The sequence below is a fragment of the Xenopus tropicalis genome, chromosome 4, assembly GCF_000004195.4.
Source record: "Xenopus tropicalis strain Nigerian chromosome 4, UCB_Xtro_10.0, whole genome shotgun sequence".
NCBI lineage: Eukaryota > Metazoa > Chordata > Amphibia > Anura > Pipidae > Xenopus > Xenopus tropicalis.
Window position 1 is genome coordinate 62814857 of NC_030680.2, and position 27270 is coordinate 62842126.

Below are 27270 nucleotides of genomic sequence, written 5' to 3' on the forward strand. Positions count from 1 at the left end.
AGCATGTTCAGCCCATACCTATGTAGGGACCCATAGGTTTAAGCTCCCTATGGCTTTATCCCCTACCTCTTCACAATCTTTACTGTTATTGGGCAGAGCCCTTATACTCAGGTTTCAGTTATGTAACTGTATTCCCTATAGGTTTATACAGGTTGACCACTCCCCTTGCAGACTGATATAGTGTCTAACACGGAGGAGTGGCTTCCTCTTTTGGCTGCATGCTGTGTCCCAAGCAGAGCTCCATCTGAGCCTGGGAGCAGACTGTAGGCCCCAGAAGCATTTGTACCCTAGGGGACCATTTACCCTAGTGAAAGTCGAGGACAAGGCCCCGTGAATGAGGATAAGCAAGCACAGCAGAATATCTAATAGCACTCTCTAGGAGAAGTGAGCATAGTCAGCTTTAGCTAGAAAGGGCAGCCATTAGCCCCACCAAAGGAGACACTAAGGGGCTGATTTACTAATCCACGAATCCGAATCCTGAATGGGAAAAAATCGGATTGGAAACGAACATTTTGCGACTTTTTAGTGTTTTTTTCGTCACCGTCGCGACTTTTTCGTAGCCGGTACGACTTGCGTGAATTGTCGCAACTTTTTCATAGCCATTACAAATTTCGTGAATTGTTGAGACTTTTTCATAGCCATTATGACTTTCGTGAATTGTCGCAACTTTTTCATAGCCATTATGACTTTCGTGACTTGTCGCGACTTTTTCATAGCCATTACGACTTTCGCGAATTGTCGCAACTTTTTCGTATTGAGCGCTCGACAATTCACGAAAAAGTCGCAAATTAGTTAAATGCAGCACTAACTGTTTTTTGTTATTGTAATGCTGTGGTTAAATTATCTATGGCAGTATAACCTTTGAGAAAACTTTGGGCACTGTTTATTTTGTTGACCCTTATGCTTGCTTTAAGTTGCTATCTCAGTTATTACTGTGTTCAGAATGCCTTACATTTTTTAAATTTGTCATGGTTATAGTCAAATTCAGCCACATACACGCCAACTCAGACGTTGGAATTTGTTAAAACCAATGCTATTTCTTCCCTTGGCCATTTTCCCCAATTACTAAACACTTTAACTGCCAGCCGTTTTGGACCAAAGTGGAACTTCTACTGCCAGACAGTTTTTGAACATTTTGCACTGTTTCACTTAAGGGGCCTTTCCTCTGGGGGACTTTTAGTTTACCCAGGAAAACAATATATTGTTTTTTTCAGGACAACCTAAGCTTTCCAAATATGGTAGAATTTTGGTGTAATCCAATTCTTTAACAAGATATAGGCTTCTAAATGTCTAAAAATTAAAAAAAAATCACATATTCCATAATATAAACACACATACAAGAAACAAAAATTATTTTATGCACAACAATACAACTGATTTGAAAAGTCCCATGTCTCCTGAACGTGCCAATACCAAATATATATAGTTTTATGGAGATTTCTCACTTGTATAGGTCAAAAACTCCCAGCAGTACATTACCAAATTTCCAAAGCACTGCTTCAGAAAGCTGCATACTTTAGATTTCAAGGCCAAAACTTCCACTAACAGAAGGTTTATCCCAGAAATTACACATTTCTGGAAAGAACAGATTCCGGGGAATCCAGAGTAGGCACAATTGTCTGTCTACTCCAAACTATCAAGTCACAATGCTTTCCTAAAGTTATAGGTTTTTATCAAAATTTGTGAAGTTTTTAAAAAATCGCTTCAAAGCTTCCAGTCTATAGTATCTTATCTCCTACAGGTCATAAAGTAACCAAATAAAACACCCTAAATATGAATGCCAGGGGTCCACTGAACAGTTTGATGTCCAATATGTATAGGTTTACCTAAGTATGTGGTATGTAGGGGCCCCAATATGAACATACCCCCATATGATCTATCATTTCTGTTCTTTCAGCTCCTGCAAAATCGACACATTTACATCATTATATGTGGGATAAAGTTACAAAAAAGTATGCTCACCCTAGAAAGCCATATATTTTTGGAAAGTACACTTTCCCCCGAATCTAAAATGGGTACCCATGTCTTTTTACTCCAAAGTACCAAGCCGCACAGCATTTCTAAAGTTAGCAATTTTGATGACATTTCCAAAAATCCGCAATTTTGATGACATTTCCAAAAATCCGCACTTTGCATCTTATCTCCCACATAGCATTAGCTACCAAGATAAAAATTTGAATGCCAGGGGTCCACTGAACAGTTTGATGCCCAATATGTATAGGTTTACCTAAGTATGTGGCATGTAGGGGCCCCAATGGGAACATACCCCCATATGATGTGTAATTTCAGAAAATCAACACATTTACATCCTTTATGTGGGATAATGCTTCAAAAAAGTACACTCACCCCAGAAAGCCATATATTTTTGGATATATGATGTCACTTCCTATTACATTTCCTATTACATTTTAATAAAGTTTCTTTGTATTATAAAAACAATAAGAACCAATGAATAAAGCAATGAATTACACAAATCTCATCTATCCACCTTAGTGTTATCTTTAGGTTACATTATTTGTTCTCTACAAGAGAGAAGAGAAAAAAAGGGGAAGTAAAGTGAGAAAAAAGAAGAAAGAAAAAAGGGAAGTAAAAAGAGGAAAAAGAAAAAGGGGAAGTAAAATGAGAAAAAAAGGGGGAATATGAGAAAAGAGGAACAGAAAAGACCCTTATGAAATAAAGGGACTCCATTACAATTATATATGACAGCTTTAATCCCATCTAACATTGAGACCTTGTGGCTCCCGTGTGGCAAGTATGAAGATCCATTTTGCTTCTAATTTTAGAAGCCTTTTTAGTTTATCACCACCTCTATTTGGCATGATTACTTTATCAATTCCTTGAATTCTTAACATGGACACATTACCCCCATTACAAGATGAAAAATGTCGTGCAACTGTGGTTGCTTCACTTTTTGATGCGATTTTTGAGCCTAAAAAGGCTTCTAAAATTAGAAGCGAAATGGATCTTCATACTTGCCACACAGGAGCCACAAGGTCTCAATGTTAGATGGGATTTAATTGTATATATAATTGTAATGGAGTCCCTTTATTTCATAAGGGTCTTTTCTGTTCCTCTTTCCTCCTATTCCCCCTTTTTTTCTCATTTTACTTCCCCTTTTTCTTTTTTCTCTTTTTACTTCCCTTTTTTCTTTCTTCTTTTTTCTCACTTTACTTCCCTTTTTTTTCTCTCTCTCTCTTGTAGAGAACAAATAATGTAACCTAAAGATAACACTAAGGTGGATAGATGAGATTTGTGTAATTCATTGCTTTATTCATTGGTTCTTATTGTTTTTATAATACAAAGAAACTTTATTAAAATGTAATAAGGAAAATAGGAAGTGACATCAGGCGTGATGTCATCTCCACATGCTTTTTAAACTTGTATCAGTTCACTACTGACTTTGTACCTATGATTACGTGTGGCAACACACGAAACGCCTCAGGTCTGGATCGTTGAATAAAGCTTTTTGAAGTTTTACAACCGCTGTCCTGGAATCCGTTGAGTGCATGCCGGTGATGTTTCTACACCTAATTTGAGGTCAATACGCATAGATATACCAAAGTCTGTTGTATGTACTGACCCCAAAATGAAAATAGCGCATATGGATTTCTCGCCTGCCAACTCAGCTTTTGCATACAGAGCCCCCTATCAGCGAATTATGTGCTGTAACACCCCCTAACTATACAGAGACCCCCAGAAAACCATGTAGTGATTTCCTAATTTTCCATGATTTCTAAGTGGGTTTTTCATCGGATCATGACGTGCATGCACCCTGTCTCTCTTTTTTGTATTAATAGAAGCTATCAATTTTTATGAGGCATATTGGATTGCTTTAATAATTAGATTGCATTAATAATTTTTTTTCTTTTTCAAAGAGATTTGTTTCTCTGACAAAAAGCTCTTGTTACTTAACCCCTTACTTAACTTTAGAAACTGCATTATCTTAAGTCATGTTAACTCATTTAGCACATTTATCCTTTCAAAGAGCACCATAGTTTACATAAGACAACTCCTTAATTAGATGGTACTCTGTGATGCAAATTCCTGTGAGTTTAATAATTCTGTTTTAATCGCACGAACAAAAGTGGCTTCTTCTGTATATGCAGCAGTCTACCCCCTTGTTCATCAAAAGTTCCGTTAATAGGGGTTGTGCTAAAAACATTATTTCCCTATTGATTTAACCGCAAAAAAATGTTAGTTTTCATTTCTTGAGCTGGGTTACTGGAACCACTCCAGGTTTGGTCCTTATGAGCTAAATAATTAAATTTCCAGTGCACAGAAAATCCCACTTCATAAAAGACTTCTGCTTATATACCTTTTAAGAATTACACTTTATCTGGAAAAGTGACTTATTATAATAGATAATGTACCCCTTATTAATATTTTTAAATTATATTATAAAATATACTTTGCCGATTATTTGGGTAACAAGTTTTTATTATACATGTTAATATCTTTTTATCTCTATATTACCAATGTTACAACTATTAATTATGCTATTCTCAGTTATATCCATGCCCCTTTTGTTATTCAGATATTCACATTCTTATGTGTCTGGATCCTATATTGTGGTTGTAGCTTAGCTTCACGATATAGCTGCATTCAGATCTGCATTGTCTGTGGATGTAAGCTGTAATTGTAATTAATGGTGTTCCACTATAATTTGAAGGTTATGCTGTGCAGGAACACAAATAAAGGTATGTGCATTGTCGCAACATTGTAACCACATATTGGTTGTTATTTCCGTTAACTGTAATCAAAAGAGAAATTTTGTTACAGTTACTTTTCTTACTTTATGATATTCCGCAAAGTAGATTTTTAGCTTTCGATTCAGCTACTGGATTTAAGCTGAGACCAATGGATTTTCCTGTCAGCCAAACTGATATATGAACCCTTGTTAGATATTGATTAGGAAGGTGAATTTTTTCTTCTTTATGCATCAGCAGCCAATATCTAACTATGTATGAGCACCATAAGGTAGTAGAGCCAGACACATAATAAGATCCAGAAATACCACTACCCGAGCTTTATCTGTTTGCATTTAACCAGAATTTCTAGGATGGTTCCTAAAGAGTGAATGCCCAACCAGTGTTAAAAACCAGTATTCTACCCCAAGTTGTCAGAATAAAGCATTATAAAAATGTGCTTTTTATTGCTATACTTTTAATTGCACTGGGCCTTATTAATTATGTTGTATTAAATATGTTATGCTTAATAATATCTATAGGACCTGGTATGCTGCAAATACTTATGATCATAAAAATCTGTTTATGTTTTATTTAGCTTTGAATTGCTCCCACAATCCCATTTTTGTATAAACCACTTTTACATTGTGTTAAATCCCTCCCCTTCCAGTATATCGAAACTGGATTTGTCCCAGACCAGTTAGGATTATACTAAGGTTGCTCATACATGGCAGTGTATTAACTGGTGACTCTGCCTCTCTATAGCTTTGGCACCCCCCCCCCCTTCCCCCCCGAAGTGATTTTTAACTTTTCGTCTCCTTTAACTGGAGCTTGTTCAGATATTGATTGACTGCATATGGTCCTCAGTTTACGACTTCCACAGTTGTCTATTTAGATGACCAAATTGGGCAATGATAAGTTTGTTTGGCAACACGGCGAGAGAGCCTTTTTTAAACAAATTTAAAACAAATTGCAACTTGTAAACAAATTACAACCAGTACTTTGGGTTTAGGCTTTCTCTGGGTTTCAGTTACAAATGAGAAGGATTCCTTTTTTCCCCCGCAATGCAGCAGTTTTTTCAGAATTCTAGAGTCATCGTGGATGCAAAGTGCAATACTCTTGACACAATTGTAGTGCGCCTACCACAGTTGCATTAAATTTGCTAATTCGTCACTTATCAGGTGTAATTGTGGTGAATATTTTCAGTCTGTCTTTCGTCATTTCCGGAGTTTGGTGTGCAAGTGATACGTGCATCTTATTTTTTCAGTGCACCGTAGCTGCAACAATTTATACAGGGTGCTGGGGATAACCCTGGAATTACTGCCTAGTTAAGAGGTGCTGGTAGTTCCATGGTTCCCATGTGTCTATAGGCACGAGTTAGCACTAAAGGCAAACAGAACTATACAAGAATGATGCAAGTACTTTCATTGAAAGTGGTTTTAAGCACAACTGATCGTGTAAATTGCAGGGAACACAACTGTACTTGGGAATGTAATTGAGCCCTATAATTTCTATAAAGCAACATTATTCTGTAGGGTAAAGATGGCCATACATGAGCAGATTTAATCAGTCAATTTAGCTCATTTAGACCCATCTTATCTGGCCATGTATCGGGCCTGACCCATATCTGGGCGAAAATGAAAAAGGTTTAAAAGATTCTTTTCAGGGAGAGGATTTCATCATCTAATTAATGCTGCCCTTGTGCTGGCTATGCGCTAATGAACAAATGCGTTCAGTTTCCACTTATTCCACATATTCTTCTATTGTTAATCATGAGGTCTAACTCATGACATGCATGCTCTCTGTCCTCTAGAGGTTTTTGACTACTGAAGAGCTCAATAATTTTGGAGGTAGGGCGAGTGACCTGTATCATGAACACATAATATTACATTAAGTTGACAGTGCCCATATTTTGAACATAATGTAAGCTAATCCATATATCTTTTGAGTTAGTCTATTTTAGATGTCTATTGTCCATTTCCCAGGAAGGGAAATTAAAAGGGCAAGGTTAAGGATTTTGAAGAGATTTATTTTAAACATGATATATTTGTTTTGTCAAACTTTATAACCTTTTACGTAAGAGGATTTTGCTTTGTATCATTCACATGTAGGGCTAGATTTAATGTTCTTTAGTCAGTGTTATCGGATGAATGATTTTTTTTAACCATATGAACCTAATCATTGATAAGATTCTTTCACCATGCAACAGACAAACTAGATTTTTTCCCCCTAAATCTTATCTTTCAAACACAGGACTGAGATATTCATAAATCAAGAAGTTTTATAAATAGCATTGGGATCCTTTCTTTTCTTTTTGAAACCAGGTTTTACAGTTGGCTTAATGCTTTCTTAAAGAAAGTAAAGTATAGCACAGATTACCCATCATCTATCTTTTTATTTAATAAAAAATGGACTGATGCCTGAAATCTGTTGAACTTTTAACCTATTTTATGAATTACGTTGTTAAATAAAGTATGTATATATATATATATATATATATATATATATAAAATATTGTACAGATTAATTGTGTCCTTCATCAAGAGTATTTCAGGAAGGTTACAAAATGTTAAGGTAATATTAGTTTAAACAGGTATGGGATCTCTTATCCGGAAACCCATTATCCAGAAAGCTCCGAATTACGGAAAGCCTGTCTCCCATAGACTCCATTTTAATCAAATAATTCAGAATTTTAAAACTGATTTCCTTTTTCTCTGTAGAAATAAAACAGTACCTTGTAATTGATCCCAACTAATATATAAAAAATCCTTATTGGATGCAAAACAATCCTGTTTAATTAATATTTTATTGATTTTTTAGTAGACTTAAGGTATGGAGTTCCAAATAACAGAAAGACCCCATATCCGGAATACCCTTGGCCCCGAGCATTCTGGATAAAGGATCCTATACCTGTATCTAGATATCTAGAATATTTTTTCTTTTCTTTGCCTTTATGCAAACTACACTCTGCTTCTGACCTTTGCCTCTCTTCTCGTCTCATCACTTCATCCCATTCCCATCTGAAAGACTTCCCTCGGGCTATTGCCTAGAATGCTCTGCCTCAAGCTATCTGACTCTCCCCTTCCTTCCAATCTTTCAAACACTCCCTAAAGACATACCTGTTTAGCGAAGATTATTCAAGGTATCTTGATTGATTAGACATTAACTTATAATAAATCCCTTATGTTTAAAATGGGGAAATTCAACCTGCTGCCATTCTCCCAGTATTAACAGCAGGGTCACTAGGGGACTGCATTTTTAGGTTTTAAAAAGTGGGTGAAGCCACCAACAGCCAATCAGGCCTATTGAATTTTCTTGGTTTAAATTTAAAATGCTGCCTTTCTCACACTATTTATGTCAGGGTTCCCAAACTTTGCACAGTCACTGACTGACTACGTATTCAGGGTTAAAAAAAAGTGGACGAAGCCACCAACAGCCAATCCATTTCCACATATTAAATTTCTTTGGTTTATATTTAAACTGATGCCATTATTAAAGTATTAATTCCAGGGTTATTAAACTTTCCAAAGTTTAAATTTAAACTGCTGCCGTTCTTTAACTATTAATCCTAGGGTCCCTAAACTTTGCAGAGTTAGTGAATGGGTAACTGCAGTTCCAGGTGAGGAAAAGGTGGGCGGAGCCACCAACCGCCAATCAGATGTCACTTGTTGACTTTCAGTGGGGAAATTTAAATTGCTGCCATTCAGACAATATTAAAACCAGGGTCCCTAAACTTTGCACAGTGGTTTTTACTATATAACTGTGGCCCAAGGTTAGAAAAAGTGGGCCAAGCTAACAACAGATCAGATTTCATGTGACTTGTTTTCAAACCAACATGAAGTTTGTTCTCAAACTTCCCTTTCTAGTTTTAATCTGTAATCCTTGTTTGTTAAATATTGTAAGACCCCTATTTGTCATAAATTAATGTAAAGACTGTGTAACTTGCTGGTGCAATATAAATACATTATGATGATGGTACTGTGTGGATCCTGTGGGATGTGGGGTAGAAGCAGTATAAATAGAAAGGCTATCATCAGTACATTTGTGGTAAATTGTGTGTAGCTTCTAATAGGGTGCCGAAACAACAAGCACTTACATCTTGTAAATAGGTAATAATAAAAAGTACTGATGTAGAAATACCAACACAACAGCACAGCATATTACATTTCCAGTTTTACTTTAGCCTCATGGATCAATGTTTTTTTGGCTGCTGGGGTCATTGACCCCCTTTTCAAAGCTGCAGAAAGTTAGATGAAAAAGGCAAATAGATCAAAAACTATAAGAGATAAATAATGAAGACCAGTTGAAAATTTGCTTAATATAGGCAATTCTACAACATACTAAAATTTTATTTAATGTGAACCACCCCGTTAAGTGCCCTGGTGTACAAAATGCATACGGATGTTTAGTCTTATGTATGCTTTAAATAAAGTTTGCTATGGCACCTGTCCATGGTACAGGTATAGGACCCATTATCCAGAATGCTCGGGACCAAGGGTATTCCGGATAAGTGGTCTTTCCATAATTTGGATCTCCATACCTTAAGTCTACTAAAAAATTAATAAAACATTAATTAAACCCAATAGGATTGTTTTGCATCCAATAAGGATTATTTATGTCTTAGTTGGGATCAATTACAAGGTTCTGTTTTATTTCTACATAAAAAAAGGAAATCAGTTTTAAAATTGTGAATTGTTTGCTTATAATGGAGTCTATGGGAGACGGGCTTTCCGTAATTTGGAGCTTTCTGGATAAGGGGTCCGATACCTGTATATAAAAGTGTCTGCTACTTTTCTTTGTTACATTTTACATGCCCTTTAAGCAAAGAGAAAAATTAATGAAGAACCCAAAGTTCAACCTTAACAAAATAAATCCGGCAGTTTATGATGAAATATTTACTAAATTATTACATTTATACTGAACATGACTATTACAAAAAATGTGCTTTTGTATTACATGAATATGATCAAACATTACAGTGTTTTCTTGTTTTTATGTTATGGCATCAGTCTGGAATTCCCTGTATACTTAAAACATTAACATAGCATTTACTTTTAATTTGCTTTTCATTTTATAATGACACTTTCCACAGGGGAAAGCAAATCTTTGTAAAATTTTAAGCAGAATTTAAACTGTGTTAATGCCTAAACTTCTGTAATAGTTCTTTTTTTAAGCATCCCATATAAATTGAAGAGTGAGACATATTAATAAGTGGCACTTTCCGGAGAACATCTCCAAATGGGACTAAATTGTTATGGACATTATATTGAATGATACATTGTTTAATGTACAATATTAAAAGCTAAATTGTTCTGCACAATATATAGAATGCTATATATACAGTGGAGGAAATAATTATTTGACCCCTCATTGATTTTGTAAGTTTGTCCAATGACAAAGAAATGAAAAGTCTCAGAACAGTATCATTTCAATGGTAGGTTTATTTTAACAGTGGCAGATAGCACATCAAAAGGAAAATCGAAAAAATAACTTTAAATAAAAGATAGCAACTGATTTGCATTTCATTGAGTGAAATAAGTTTTTGAACCCTCTAACAAAAAATACTTAATACTTAGTGGAAAAACCCTTGTTTGCAAGCACAGAGGTCAAACGTTTCTTGTAATTGATGACCAAGTTTGCGCACATTTTAGGAGGAATGTTGGTCCACTCCTCTTTGCAGATCATCTCTAAATCCCTAAGGTTTCGAGGCTGTCTCTGTGTGTCACGACTAAGCAGGAAACGTCACTGGAAGAAGTCGTTGAGGAAGGACCTCTCCTACACCTCCCACTAAGGAACACAGCCGCTGGGGGTGAAACAGGACTGGAGCCAAGTGAAGGAGTGGCAGGAGTGCCGAACCAGGCGTCTAGGCAAAAACGGAAGGCAATCGGATGGTCAGGCAGGCAATAGGTCGGTACAGGCAGCAGGATTCAGAATCGGAAGTCAGGCCGGGTCAAAATAACAAATATCAATCAGGAAACAATGCTTGGCGTCTTTCACAAGGAAAATGATCACTTCGCAGTGATCCTAGGCCTCTGGCGTCTTTTTAAGCGCAAGGCGCATGCGCGGGCGTCAAGACGCACGCCGGCGTCAGAGCGTGCGCGTGCGTCAAGGCGCGCGCCGGCGTCAGAGCGTGCACGTGCGTCAAGGCGCGCGCCGGCGTCAAGACGCGCGCCGGCGTCAAGACGCGCGCTGGCGTCAAGACGCACGCCGGCGTCATAGCGTGCGCCAGCGTCAGAGCGCGCCCCCTTGCGACCAGGTGGACGGCCACGACGAGCAGGTACCTTACATTGCCCCCTCCCAAGGCACGGCCTCCGGACGTGCACCGGAGCGGGCTTTCCAGGACATCTCCTATGGAAAGATCGAATCAGCCGAGGAGCATGGACATTTCTTACGGACTCCCAGGAATTATTCTCCGGCGAGTAACCCTTCCATTGGACCAAGTACTGCAAATGCCCTCTATGGAATCTGGAATCAAGGATAGCCTGGACCTCGAATTCCTCCACACCCTGCACAGTTACCGGCTCCGGAGGCATCTCCACACGACCAGGGAATGGATTTCCTACCACCTTCTTTAGTAGCGAGACGTGAAAGACAGGGTGAACCCGAAGATTAGCAGGTAATCTTAATTTGAAGGTAACGGGATTGATCTGTTCAACAATCGAGAAGGGTCCCATGAACTTTTGGCCCAACTTCTTGGTAGGACACGAGAGCTTAAGGTTGCGAGTGGATAACCAGACAAGGTCACCAACCTTAAATTCGGGATTTGGCTTCCGTCTTTTATCAGCATGTCTCTTATAGCTAAGTTGTGCTTCTCGTACAGCTTGTTGAAGAAAGTCAAAATTGTGATTTAAAAATAAAAGTCTGTCTTGAGCTGCAGGAACCGACACTTCAGATAGACCTGGCAGAGAAGTGAGGTGAAAGCCATAATTGGAGAAAAAGGGAGTCTGTTTGGACGAGGTATGTATAGCATTATTATACGAAAACTCCGCTAGGGGCAAGAGTGTAGACCAATCTTCTTGAGAATAAGAGGAAAAACACCTCAAGTATTGCTCCAAGGTTTGGTTGGTGCGTTCAGTCTGCCCATTCGTTTGAGGGTGGAATGCGGAAGACAGAGCGAGGCGAATATGAAGCCCTTGGCACAAAGATCTCCAAAACCGAGAGGTGAACTGTGATCCCCTGTCCGAAACTACCACCTTGGGTAGGCCGTGGAGCCGGAAGATCTCTCTAATGAACACCTCCGCCGTTGTAGCAGCCGATGGTAAGCCAGACAAGGGTATAAAATGAGCCATCTTAGTCAGCCCGTCAACCACTACCATAATCGTGTTAAACCCAGCAGACTTGGGAAGATCCACAATAAAGTCCATAGAGATCCTTTCCCAAGGTCTTTCAGGAACAGGGAGGGGCTGAAGAAGACCCATTGGGCGTGAATGTGAATTCTTGAACCGGGCACACGTTTGACAGGAAGTAACATACTTAGCACAGTCTCTCATCATCCCAGGCCAAAAAAAATGTCTCTTGGCAAGTTCCTGTGTCTTGTAAACACCCAGATGACCAGACACCGGGTGGTCATGAATAAACTTAAGTACCTCAAGGCGTAAGTCTTCAGGGACAAAAATCTTATTATTTGCTATGAGGTACTTCTCTTGGCGGACAACATCCCCCGGGGGGTTGACGACAGACTCAGAAGCATACTGGATCTTTTGTAGTAGTTCCGCCTGAAGTAGGAGAAAGTTGGAGGCGTGTAGAATCGTGCTGGAAGACGAATTGTTTTCAGGAGCAGGGAACAGGCGAGATAAAGCGTCCGCTTTCCCATTCTTGGAACCAGGTCTGAAGGTTACATGGAAATTAAATCTGGAAAAGAAGAGCGCCCATCTGGCCTGACGAGGCCGAAGTCTCTTTGCGGATCGTAGGTATTCTAAATTCTTATGGTCAGAGAATACTAGGATGGGGTGAGCAGCCCCCTCCAACAGATGGCGCCATTCTTGGAACGCCGATTTAATGGCGAGTAACTCTCTGTCTCCCACATCATAGTTCTGCTCAGAAGAGGATAGTTTCTTGGAGAAAAATGCAATAGGGTGAAGCAGACTCTGTACGTCATTTCTTTGTGACAACACTGCTCCAATGGCATACTCCGAGGCGTCTACCTCTAGAACAAATGGACGAGTGGGGTCAGGATGCTTCAGAATGGGTGCCGAAGTAAAGCGACTCTTGAGATCAGAGAAGGCTTGCTGGGCCTCAGGCGTCCAACAGAATTTCTTTAGCGAGCTGGTAAGGGCGGTAATAGGAGAAATAATCTTAGAAAAGTTCTTGATGAATTTTCGATAAAAATTGGCAAAACCAACAAACCTCTGCACAGCCTTGCGGCTATTTGGTGTGGGCCAATCTAGAACCGCTGAGACCTTACGAGAGTCCATCGACATTCCCTCAGGGGAGATGATAAAACCCAGGAATTCTATAGTTAATCTCTCGAATTCACATTTCTCCAGTTTCGCGAACAGTTTATGGGCTCGCAAACGAGAGAAAACTTGTTTGACATGGCGTCGATGTTCTTCCAAGGAGGACGAAAAGATCAAAATGTCATCTAAGTAGACGATAACAAAAAGATCCAAGAAGTCCCTAAAAATATCATTCACGAAGTGTTGGAAAGTTGCTGGAGCGTTACATAGGCCAAAAGGCATAACCAGATATTCAAAGTGTCCGTAACGTGTGCGAAAGGCCGTCTTCCATTCGTCCCCCTGTCGAATACGGACCAGATTATACGCCCCTCGAAGGTCCAGTTTAGTAAATACTCGGGCGGAGCGTAGTCTCAGGAACAATTCCGGTATGAGCGGCAAAGGGTATCGATTCTTAATGGTAATTTTGTTCAAATCTCGATAATCAATACAGGGGCGTAAGGAGTGATCCTTCTTTTCAACAAAGAATATACCTGCTCCGGCAGGTGAGGTGGATGGACGAATGAACCCCTTCTGCACTGAGAAGAACTGGTGCTGAATTCTTACTATTAGGTCGCACAGGACAACTGCGAAGGAGGTGGCCCGAAGCACCACAATAGAGGCATAAGTTCATACGTCGTCTGCGTAGTCTCTCCTCAGGTGTTAATGGAGAGCGGATGAGGCCGATCTGCATGGGTTCAGGCTCCTCAGACAACGAAGAAGCGGCCATGGGAGGTGTTGAGGTAGATTTGGGGAACAGGGGTGCTTTGGGGAGCAACCAGCTTGGTTGCGAGACCCCGGATTTCTCCAGTCTCCTCTCCCTCAAACGCCGATCAATTTGGATCACTGTCCCAACAAGCGATTCTAGTTCGTCAGGAACACGAGCTAGCTCATCCTTCAGAACTTCCGACAAGCCAATTCTAAACTGGTGTTTCAGAGCCGCTTGGTTCCATTGGGTGTCCGCAGCGTAGTTGCGGAAATCTGTGATATACTCCTCAACCGGGCGTCTACCCTGGAAGAGGGATCTGAGCGCAGCTTCAGCTGAAGCCTCTCTTTGGGGGTCGTCATACAGTACAGCCATCGCCTGAAAGAAAGCAGTAGAGTCACTGAACAACGGGCTGTCTTGTTCCAGAAGACGGTGGGCCCATGTCTGAGGCTCCCCGGATAGAAGCGAAATGGCAAACCCCACCTTAGACTGTTCAGTCGTATAAGTATAGGGGTTCAAAGTAAATTCCAGCTTGCAGCTATTCATAAAGGCCCGAAACTTCTTGCGGTTCCCAGAAAAGCGCTCTGGCAGAGAAAGCTTGAGCTTGGGCGTCGCTGGCTGAATAGCCCCGGGTGAGGGAGCAGCGGGGACATCAGCGGGATCTCCAGGCAAAGGCTGTAATTGAGCCTGGACAGAATGCAGCCCGGCTTGGAGTTCTTGTACCGCTTGAGTGAGGGCGGTCATTTGCTGAGTCAGCAGTTGCATGGCCGGGATTTCCTCAGCTCCTTCCATACTGGCGAAGTGATACTGTCACGACTAAGCAGGAAACGTCACTGGAAGAAGTCGTTGAGGAAGGACCTCTCCTACACCTCCCACTAAGGAACACAGCCGCTGGGGGTGAAACAGGACTGGAGCCAAGTGAAGGAGTGGCAGGAGTGCCGAACCAGGCGTCTAGGCAAAAACGGAAGGCAATCGGATGGTCAGGCAGGCAATAGGTCGGTACAGGCAGCAGGATTCAGAATCGGAAGTCAGGCCGGGTCAAAATAACAAATATCAATCAGGAAACAATGCTTGGCGTCTTTCACAAGGAAAATGATCACTTCGCAGTGATCCTAGGCCTCTGGCGTCTTTTTAAGCGCAAGGCGCATGCGCGGGCGTCAAGACGCACGCCGGCGTCAGAGCGTGCACGTGCGTCAAGGCGCGCGCCGGCGTCAAGACGCGCGCTGGCGTCAAGACGCGCGCCGGCGTCAAGACGCGCGCTGGCGTCAAGACGCACGCCGGCGTCATAGCGTGCGCCAGCGTCAGAGCGCGCCCCCTTGCGACCAGGTGGACGGCCACGACGAGCAGGTACCTTACACTGTGCAACTCTGAGCTTGAGCTCCCTCCATAGGTTTTCTATTGGATTAAGGTCCGGAGACTGACTAGGCCACTCCATGACCTTAATGTGCTTCTTCTTGAGCCACTCCTTTGTTGCCTTTGCTGTATGTTTTGGGTCATTGTCGTGCTGGAACACCCATCCACGACCCATTTTCAGTTTCCTGGCAGAGGGAAGGAGGTTGTCGTTCAGGATTTCACGATACATGGCTCCGTCCATTTTCCCGTTAATGCAAATAAGTTGTCCTGTGCCCTTAGCAGAAAAACACCCCCAAAGCAAAATGTTTCCACCCCCATGCTTGACGGTGGGGACGGTGTTTTGGGGGTCATAGGCAGCATTTTTCTTCCTCCAAACACAGCGAGTTGAGTTAATGCCAAAGAGCTCTATTTTTGTCTCATCAGACCACAGCACCTTCTCCCAGTCACTCACAGAATCATTCAGGTGTTCATTGGCAAACTTCAGACGGGCCTGCACATGTGCCTTCTTGAGCAGGGGGACCTTGCGAGCCCTGCAGGATTTTAATCCATTGCGGTGTAATGTGTTTCCAATGGTTTTCTTGGTGACTGTGGTCCCTGCTAATTTGAGGTCATTAACTAACTCCTCCCGTGTAGTTCTAGGATGCTATTTCACCTTTCTCAGAATCATTGACACCCCACGAGGTGAGATCTTGCGTGGAGCCCCAGAGCGAGGTCGATTGATGGTCATTTTGTGCTCCTTCCATTTTCGAACAATTGCACCAACAGTTGTCACCTTCTCTCCCAGTTTCTTGCTAATGGTTTTGTAGCCCATTCCAGCCTTGTGCAGGTCTACAATTTTGTCTCTGACATCCTTGGACAGCTCTTTGGTCTTTCCCATGTTGGAGAGTTTGGAGTCTGCTTGATTGATTGATTCTGTGGACAGGTGTCTTTTATACAGGTGACTAGTTAAGACAGGTGTCCTTAATGAGGTTGACTAATTGAGTAGAAGTGTCTAACCACTCTGTGGGAGCCAGAACTCTTAATGGTTGGTAGGGGTTCAAAAACTTATTTCACTCAATGAAATGCAAATCAGTTGCTATCTTTTATTTAAAGTTATTTTTTCGATTTTCCTTTTGATGTGCTATCTGCCACTGTTAAAATAAACCTACCATTGAAATGATACTGTTCTGAGACTTTTCATTTCTTTGTCATTGGACAAACTTACAAAATCAGTGAGGGGTCAAATAATTATTTCCTCCACTGTATATATATATATATATATATGTTATGTTATATGGACAGCAGCTGCCATTTTAGCTTGGTCTTCGTAGCTTCCTGCTTGCAGCTCTAGCTCAGATTACACATTCCTAACGGTGGGGGAGGGGGTGAGTTTCATGAATTCTTATGGAAGGGGGGAGAGAACTGCAGACTCTGGCCCTTGGAATGAAAGATTGTTCTGAGAGAGGAAGTCAGATACCGTAAGAACATGTTTTACAAAAAAAAGGAGACTAGAAAAGCACATTTATTATTGAACTGCAGTTTTATCCCTGTTTACTTAACTGCTATATCTATTTTAGATTTTGCAGCCATCTGACACCATGCTGCCCAGGTGTACAGCCCATGACATTTGCTTTTCCTTGATGTTTTTGGTCCTGCACATTGGGTGCAAGCTTGCAATTTCTGTTCTGAGCACTTTATGTCTGTGCAAGCAGAGGAGAAAGGAATGGCAACGGGGAGCACAGATGTTATAGGAAGCTATATACTGAATTTTACTTCAGGTCTGAATTTTTTAAATGTCCTAGGACATGTAAGGCCAGATTCAGTTTAGTGAAAAAAAGTTATGCCATGTTTCTCACATAAAAAAAAAATCATAGATGAGATTCATTTCGAGAAGAAACACCTTTTGTCCTTATTCAATTCCAGCTCTTTCCTATAGACTATTATAAGTTTTTCTGAATTGAATTTCCTCTCAAATTAAATCTTGTCAATGAGTTTTTACATGATAAACATTTTTCTTTGAATTAAATATAGTTCTATATGACCCTTATGAAAAAAGTTTGTTTCTAGACTGACCTGCTATCAACTCTGGGCTTCCATTCCCACTTAGCAAAAAAGAGAAAAACCACACCTGAAGTTTTGCTGCTTAGATATTGAGACAGCTATCCTATTAACATACATTTTTGTGATTATTTTTATGCTAGCAGAATGCTTGAAATCAGCTAAATAGCCCATATACAGCCCTGGCTTTTGATGACTGACAAATGTTTGGGGCAATATATAAACCCAATATACAAGAATATTATTTAGCAACCGATACAGATATGTGTGGACTCATTAATAGTGGATTATTGATGAATCTAGTCAGGTAGAAAAAGAACAATGACCCCAAGAACAATGAAACCATGCATAGTATTTGTCATCTTTGAGATGCATCTGACATTTTTTAATAAACTTGATTAAAATTCTGAGAAAATCAAAAATTAGCACTTAGGTTTGATACTAGCCAGGGAACTATGTGCAAGGAATGTGTATGTTCTTCCTGTGTCTGTGTGGATTTCCTCCAGCTACTCTGCCCTCCTCCCACACTCCAAAAACATATAGGCAGGTTAATTGGTTCCTGAACAAACTGACCATAGTGTGTATAAATGTGATACAGAATTAGACTTTAAGCTCCCCTGGAGTAGGAACTGATTTATATGGTGTATATAAGGTGGTGTAAAGCACTACTGAATATGTCAGCATGATACAAAAATAAAAAGATCATTATGACACTTAACTATTTTAACCCATTTAAAAAATTGTCTTTGAGAGCAAAGATTGCATTATTATTTTTTAAATACAGAGAGCACATTCTTGAACTCTTACTTACAATTTCCTATAATAAATCATGAAGTATCACTCAACATTCAATGCAAATTTTATCATTTACTTTAATCCAAAATGCATCATGTCAGTGTCAGCAGAAATTTGCTTGAAAGTTAAACAAAGGAATATAGATCTGGTTTCTGAGGCTAAAGCTCATTGTACAAGAAATACTTAAGTTTATAGCTCTTTATACATTGCAAATCATTATGCTTCCCTGTGATAATTATGCCGATTCTTAACAAAATCTGGTCATGTTCCACCTGCTCAGCAAATACAAAATGTGACACTTAGAGATAGAAAAGGAGCTGCAATCTGAGGTCAGGCCTCTGTGAATCTGTTTTTAATGGTGGCTGGGTTTTTGACAGGCAACTAAATATTTATGGATCTCCACCAGAAGCCTTGTCAACAAATGTGCCTACCACATTTGCTGGCCATATAACAGTATACTCTTGTGAATACTTCTTGCTGAAAATGTCTGCCAAGGATAAATGACTTCATTCAAACATGCAATGCAATGTACTTTCTTTTCCATGAAAAGAGATAAATCTTCTGTTTTTTCTTCTCTCAAAGCCATCACAACTATTGTACTTCCAGTTATACCAAAGGCAAAATCAATTGGGATTCTGTAATCCTCGAAGTCACAGATTATTTTAAATCTTTGCCTAGTTCAGATAAGTGACTTTAACTGTCTACATGCCAGCCATGCCTTAGCATAGTAAATGTGTGCATTAAATTCAAATTACTCAGAAGGTGGAGTCTGGGTTTGCCAAAAAATATTTTTTGCCTAATTAAAGAAAAAAACATAATTCTAAGCAACTTTCCAATATGAATTTATTAAAAAAAAAATTAATACTTTAAAAGTCCTTTATTTTTAAATGTAATTGCTATTGAAAACAGTGGCGCTTTTACACAATGTTGCAAAAACCAGTCTCCTCCCTCATGACAGGCCTGTCAATCTGTTGGTTTGTGTTACATTGTTTCAAAAGTCAGAGCCACCAGTGCAGAATATAAAAACACTGCTATATATATATATATATATATATATATATATATATATTGACTAATAATCAATACAAGAACTTTTTTAATTACACATTTTGCTGTTTTTTAAAGTGGACATACTCTATGCCTGAAGGAACCTTGTTTTCATTTAAAAAAAAAAAAAAAATGAAAGGGGCATGGCAGGCCATCAGTTTGTCAGGGTCATGCAGTAAGAATAAGAGTAATCTTAAACATGAAAGAAACTCAAGAGCATAATGGCTGGGAGGGGGGATTATATGTCCTAGTTAAAGTTCAAAAATGAATCTGATTAAGATATTTGGTAAGATCTGAAAAGAACTATTCATGCTTGAACTTCAATATTACATTGTAATAGTGGAAAATAGTGGTTTGTTTGAATTGGGTGTTTTCTGTATTACCATACATTAAAGGAGACATATCCTATAAAAATTAACAATGTACCAGGGAATTGTACTCCTCTAGATATAGAAGGATTGTGCTAAAAAAAGTTGTGTTTTGGACTGATTTATTGAGAAATTCACCCAAAACCCCACTAGCCCCGCCCATCTGTTCCACTTTCTGCTGGCTGAATTCTCTGGATGAGCTGGGGAGCCGGCGGCCCTCAGTACACTGCACTGTAGGATAGGAACCAATCAGCAGCTAGGCTGACCTGATAGGGAACTGAAGCCTGCCTGTGCTTGTGTGAGTGCAGGGCTGTGATTGGCTCTCCCCCTCCTACTGTGCTTCTGGCAGTGACCGTTAGGACACGCCCACCCCTCATTTGAAACACAGACAGGGACCTGAGAGGATCTATAGGGAGCTCCAATAAAGGGGCCATTTTTACAGATAGGATTAATTTTTAGCACAAAGTGAAACCAGCACCGTATATTATTCATAATTGCCTACAAAATTAGGCGTTTTCCCATTTATCCAATATGTCTCCTTTTAAATACTGCAGAGCAAAAAAAATAAAACATTGTAAACACCTAATAGGGTTGTTTTGCAACCAACATTAATTTACGTTAGCTTTGCTGTCATCAGGTACAAGGTATTGTTTTACTGGCATTGCATGCTTCAAGGGGGCGCTATATGAAATGCAATAAACAGGTTTTGCCATAATTTACCCATATATGTGGATCTAATTTAATTTGGGGTAGAGGTCTGTATGAAACCCTTATATTTGATATACTCCTCAGAACCACAGAAATCTAAAGAGGTCTATATTACTTAATGATGCATTTCACAACTAAGTATTAGTACAACTTCTTGCTGATTGGTTATGTCATTTTTCCAAACTGCATTGTCCTCATTAATTTGTTGCTGTCTGGACTGAAAAAAGCTGAAGGCATTAATAGTTATCTAAGATCCTTAAGTGGTGTAGAATTGTTGCTACATTTATATATATATATATATATATATACAGTGGTGTGAAAAACTATTTGCCCCCTTCCTGATTTCTTATTCTTTTGCATGTTTGTCACACTTAAATGTTTCTGCTCATCAAAAACCGTTAACTATTAGTCAAAGATAACATAATTGAACACAAAATGCAGTTTTTAAATGAAGGTTTACGTTATTAAGGGAGAAAAAAAACTCCAAATCTACATGGCCCTGTGTGAAAAAGTGATTGCCCCCCTTGTTAAAAAATAACTTAACTGTGGTTTATCAATTTCAATTTTCAATTTCAATATCAATTTCTGTAGTCACCCCCAGGCCTGATTACTGCCACACCTGTTTCAATCAAGAAATCACTTAAATAGGAGCTACCTGACACAGAGAAGTAGACCAAAAGCACCTCAAAAGCTAGACATCATGCCAAGATCCAAAGAAATTCAGGAACAAATTAGAACAAAAGTAATTGAGATCTATCAGTCTGGTAAAGGTTATAAAGCCATTTCTAAAGCTTTGGGACTCCAGCGAACCACAGTGAGAGCCATTATCCACAAATGGCAAAAACATGGAACAGTGGTGAACCTTCCCAGGAGTGGCCGGCCGACCAAAATTACCCCAAGAGCGCAGAGAAAACTCATCCGAGAGGCCACAAAAGACCCCAGGACAACATCTAAAGAACTGCAGGCCTCACTTGCCTCAATTAAGGTCAGTGTTCACGACTCCACCATAAGAAAGAGACTGGGCAAAAATGGCCTGCATGGCAGATTTCCAAGGCGCAAACCACTTTAAGCAAAAAGAACATTATGGCTCATCTCAATTTTGCTAAAAAACATCTCAATGATTGCCAAGATCAATATCTTGTGGACCGACGAGACAAAAGTTGAACTTTTTGGAAGGTGCGTGTCCCGTTACATCTGGCGTAAAAGTAACACAGCATTTCAGAAAAAGAACATCATACCAACAGTAAAATATGGTGGTGGTAGTGTGATGGTCTGGGGTTGTTTTGCTGCTTCAGGACCTGGAAGGCTTGCTGTGATAGATGGAACCATGAATTCTACTGTCTACCAAAAAATCCTGAAGGAGAATGTCCGGCCATCTGTTCGTCAACTCAAGCTGAAGCGATCTTGGGTGCTGCAGCAGGACAATGACCCAAAACAAACCAGCAAATCCACCTCTGAATGGCTGAAGAAAAACAAAATGAAGACTTTGGAGTGGCCTAGTCAGAGTCCTGACCTGAATCCTATTGAGATGTTGTGGCATGACCTTAAAAAGGCGGTTCATGCTAGAAAACCCTCAAATAAAGCTGAATTACAACAATTCTGCAAAGATGAGTGGGCCAAAATTCCTCCAGAGCGCTGTAAAAGACTCGTTGCAAGTTATCTCAAATGCTTGATTGCAGTTATTGCTGCTAAGGGTGGCCCAACCAGTTATTAGGTTCAGGGGGCAATTACTTTTTCACACAGGGCCATGTAGGTTTGGATTTTTTTTCTCCCTAAATAATAAAAACCCTCATTTAAAAACTGCATTTTGTGTTTACTTGTGTTATCTTTGACTAATAGTTAAATGTGTTTGATGATCAGAAACATTTTGTGTGACAAACATGCAAAATAATAAGAAATCAGGAAGGGGGCAAATAGTTTTTCACACCACTGTATATATATGCTTTGGTTAATACTTTGCACTTTGCATTGCTTTGACAATCTACTATTTATCACCTTGGTTTGAATCCTCTAAGCAAAATGAAAACAAGGTTGGGAGGAAGTCTGCACATAAGACAAAAGGCATGTAAGTATTGGGTAGCTTGATATAAATGGCATTTTTAATAAGCACTTATGACATACAATAATTTTCCCCCCACTGCAGCTGTGGCAGGCAGCACTAAGCTCTTACTCCTGGTTCAGGTGGCCATGTCTAGCAAACAAATGTTGCACTACATGTCCTACAACTTGGAACACATGATCAATACATGTCTACATGTGATGTAGAATTTAGATAACCCTTAGTATGCACATGTCTGTCACTTGGATTCTGCGGTGGAGGGGAACAACTGCCTAGTCTCTAAAGCAGTGATCCCCAACCAGTGGCTTGCAAGCAACATGTTGCTCACCAACCCCTTGTATGTTGCTCTAAGTGGTCTCAAAGCAGGTGCTTATTTTTGTATTCCTGGCTTGGAGGCACATTTTTGTTGCATACAAACCAGCTGTATTTACCAGCAGAGCCTCCTATAGTCTGCCAGTCCAGTCCAAAAAGCCAATCACAGCCCTTATTTGGAACCCCCAGGAATTTATTTTATACTTGTTTTGCTCCCCAACTCTTTTTACAAATGTGACTTATGGGTATAAAAGGTTGGGGACCTCTGCTCTAGAGCATTTTCCCCTCATGTTGCTTGTCTACAACTCCTAGAATCAGTCACCAAATAACTAAGGGTTAAGCCATGGTCGAATATATTAAGTTTAGAAGCCTCTAAAGCTTCTTTAGTTTTAAAGAAATTCACATAGTAAAAACTTGAATTCACTTACTTATCTAGCATTAAAAAGAAAGTAGCAATTTTCTTACATCAACATAGAAATCATCTTAAAATGATTAGCTGCAGTAGTTTTTATCCACTCTATCCTTTATCTCACTGTCTTAGATTGCAGTGCTTCAATATGCTTGCTATTTGCTATGCCTATTCATGTTCGTTTGAGGGAGGTTCTTGGCAGCAAAAATATGCTTTAAGATTGGAGACCTTACCTGTAACTGATTTCTTCTGTTTAGAAAAGGGCTGCTTTTTTTGTTTAGAAAAGTAAACAAAGTGCAAAATGAAGCTTTTAAGCTTTATATCGTACTGTTAAAAATATTTTTTTAGAAAATACACACACACACATATATACCTTTGCAAGTTATAAAGTAGACAACACAGCCTTGGATATCATTAGTTACTTCTCCATATTTTAGCATATACAATTCTTGTTTTCCACTAATTCTGTAACAATATAGCTTAAATTTGTTTTCAAATACATTCGTGTCTATACGATATAAAATTTTGAAGATTATCTCACTAATCTGCTTGTCATAACTGATGAATGAGCCATAGAATGACCTTCTGGAGAGTCCTGTTATCTGTACTCTGTAGACGACTTATCATAACTGAATTGCTGATTTACAGCGTACCACTGCATAAATGGGAGTCTTATATTATTATCTTTGTTACAGGAGACCATGCAAATATTTTGGATATTATGATAGTCTTGGTTTTGGTATGTTGTGCCTGTTTTGCTATGATTACCCCTAAGGGAACTGATTTTCATTAGAGCATTATCTTTAGCGATGTCATATTCCATGACCTGAATATTAAAATACTATTTACCATATTACCCTATTTGGTTAATAATGACATGGTGAAAAATTAAAATTTTTTGTGTTCAGCATCAACTAAAATATATATATATATTTGTTGTATCTTTCAGGTAGAGTTCCCTCAGATTCTAGAGTTTTCAAGCCTTTCTCCAATCCCGGGCTTTACAAAATGGCTGTTGGGAGCTTTGAGCTCTCAGATTAAAGAGTCTGGTAGAACAGAGCTGTTCACTGAAGCAGAATGCAAAGAAATAGAGGACATTACAGGAGGACCGCTTTCCGAATCTTTAAAACGTCTTTTTACAAGCAGTGAATGGATGAGGTGTGAAAGACTTGTGAATGCTTTAGAGACACCTCTTATGCGGCTTTGTGCTTGGTACCTGTATGGAGAAAAGCATCGAGGCTTTGCCCTAAATCCAGTTGCTAACTTTCATCTTCAAAATGGCGCCGTCTTGTGGCGTCTTAACTGGATGGCTGACACCAGTCCTCGTGGAGGAACTGCTTCCTGTGGAATGATGGTGAATTATCGCTACTTTCTGGAAAACACAAGCGCAAACAGTGCTAAATACTTGAGAATGAAACACATAGAGGCCTCTGATCAAGTCCTGAATCTGGTGTCTAAGATGAACAGTAAATTATGATTACTACTAAGACTAAAACATATATTGATATTAAATTAATGGTAGATTAATGTATTTTATCTATAGTTGTCTTCTTCTAAACCTTCTAACTTGTAGAGCAAAATGCTTTGCATATAACAGAAAAAAAACACATTTACATATTGTGCCATATTTTTTCATCAGCATTTATCATGTTGTGTGTCGGCTTGTCGGTGCTTAATCTGTTGCTCCTGAGGCAGCATGTGATACCCTGAAGTAAAACAAGATCCAGCCAATCTGCTTTACAAACTGAATCCATAAGTAGCGAGGAAAGCATTATATTCAAATATTTTTACTTTTCCCATGTGTGGAATTGATTTTACTATAAGGCCGAGGTTTGGTTTACAATCTCTGTTACTGTTTAGAAGTTTGTTGCTGAATAATTGGCAATTCACCTTGGACAACACATTTAAATATATAACTACAGGTATGGGACCTGTTATCCAGAATGCTCGGGACCTGGGGTTTTCTGAATAAGGGATCTTTCCTTAATTTGGATTTCCATAACTTCTACCTACTAAAAATCATTTCAATATTGAATAAACCCAATTGGCTTGCTTTACCTCCAATAAGGATTAATTTTATCTTATTTGGGATCAAGTACAAGGCACTGTTTTATTATTACAGGGATAAAGGAAATTATTTTAAAAAATTAGAATTATTTGCTTATAATGGTGTCTATGGCAGATTGCCTTTCTGTAATTCGGAACTTTCTGGATAATGGGTTTGCTGATAAGGGATCCCATACCTGTACCATAACTGTGTGAGATATTCTTTTGTAGACAAAAGCTTAAAACTTTGCACATGTATTTACATGTTGAAAGTGCCAGAGTTTTAATTCACTTCTGAAGGTTTTAATAAATCTGATATGTGTTAAATGCAAATATTTTTTTAAGTGCAAATAGTAAAAATGTGAAGTTCGTGTTCAAAAAGCAAACTTTAGTAGTTGCTGATTCAACAAATGAGCCACAGCATGAAGGGACTGCCGTGAGGCTTTGTGTTACTGCAAAATAAATATGACTCTTTATAAGCGTCTGATCAAAATGGACATTTGCGGCTTGTGATATATCTGCAAATACCCATGAGCAGATAACATTTTTGAAGATACAATACAAACAGTAATTTATTATTTCATCCTTCTGTAATAAATCAGAAGTCAGCATAAAACTCTGTTCTGTGTGCTGCTTTGTTCATTTTCTGACTTGTGCTGTTTTTTGACCAGGTATATAGTATTACAGTCACAGGGGGAATATGTTGCAGTAGTAAACACACTTTGCGGTATCCAAGGGGTTAAGAAAGCTCAAAGTCATATTCAGGCAAAAAAGGTTGTGGCTAGCAGCAAACAGTGTGGTCAGGAACAAAGTAGGAAGTCGGAAACCAGGAAAACAAGATGAAATAGCAATTTAGACGCACTCAACAAGGAAAGACCTATATTAAGGCATTTGAACCTGGGTCTTTGGCATCTTTTTATTTTTAATGTGAAAGAACAAAGATGACGTCACATGGCATTGGCGTGATGTTGTGCAATGCCATATTGTTTGAGAAGCGGAGTGCTCCTTACCAGAGCGCTCTTGACAAAACTGTAATAAACATTACTGGAACTGTAATATAAGGCTGGATAAATTATAATTCTATTGCATTGAAGTTCTTGTGCCAAGTTTAAAGTGGACCTGTCACCTTTCACAATGCCAAAATTAACTTTAGAAATATAAACTACATTGTTTAAGAACTTATTCTAGATCTCTGCTACCTTTGTAAGCAAAGCCGTTGTCTCCCAACCCGCTGCTGCATTTTAGCTGGGTGCGAGCCGCCATATTGATCCGCCATCTTTATGTTTCACGTCAGTCCTGCTCTGTTTAATATCGCGCATGCGCTGTAAATGAAGGGACGCGTATAGTTCCTTGCATCCAAATTGAGAAACTGTCACCCTCCTTTGCGAGTCTGTGTGCCCCCAAGAATCTGAACCAGTAGCTGAATTTTCAGGTGAGAGTGACAGGTCCGCTTTAACTTGCAAATAGTCCTCCTTTACCAGTGTTAATCTGAAGAAAAGTTCTGCTACTTCTCTGCTGGCAAGTATATGACTTTAATTTGATGCTTGTGGCATCCCTAAAAAATTTTTTCTCCCTCTACAGAAGTGAACATAGCCTTACAGTATAGGAAGGACTGGTGTAAGCAATGAGTTTTGAATCCACATAGGTGAGAAAAGTTCTAATGGTAAAGCTTTTTTCTTTCATTGAGGATAAAAGTAAGTTTGTCCAGAGGATTGTTACGGGCTTAGGATTCATTTACCAACATATCTGCACCTGGGCAGTCACCAATTAGCAATTAGACCGATTCTAATTGGACTACTGCCCAGATAAAAATGGACCAAGTGTTGAAAAATGAGCCTTGGTATTGACAGCCTTCACTACAAATATTTCCAGTCCTTGTCATTGAGGGCCTATCACACTTACATACAGAACAATTGATGGCCTATATATAGAGGGACATAGGTCTTCAGAGTAGGGTTCAGTAGTATGTCGTTCATGGAGAGCAAGGTGGGTACTTTGCAGTTACAATTAAGTTAAAGCTATCTAGAGATATGTATAAACACACACCGAACACTATGCATCTGTGCCATGCCAGCACAGAACCATCATGTAAACATCTGTTCCTATCCACTGTTCATTGTGGAAATAACTTTTGCTATAAATTATGAAGGCATTGTGCCTCTGGCAATGCAATACACTGTATTTCACCCATCTGTATATCTGACTGTTCATCAATAGGCATCTACAGTGCTGCATGTATAAGAAAATCAAAGAACAAAAGAGAATATAAATTGCACATAACCATTTATAAAACAAGCTGTGCCTTTGATTTCC

The 27270-nt window shown here is 39.3% G+C and overlaps 1 protein-coding gene across 1 annotated transcript in view; it reads left to right on the forward strand.

Moving 5' to 3' along the window:
* The window catches only part of mlycd (malonyl-CoA decarboxylase), a 52237-nt gene extending 26664 nt beyond the window's left edge, over positions 1-25573 (forward strand). The window contains 1 exon segment of the mRNA NM_001126941.1: positions 23861-25573. Coding sequence (NP_001120413.1) covers positions 23861-24388 — 528 coding nt within the window. The 3' untranslated portion in view covers positions 24389-25573.
* Positions 25574-27270: the final 1697 nt, after the last annotated feature.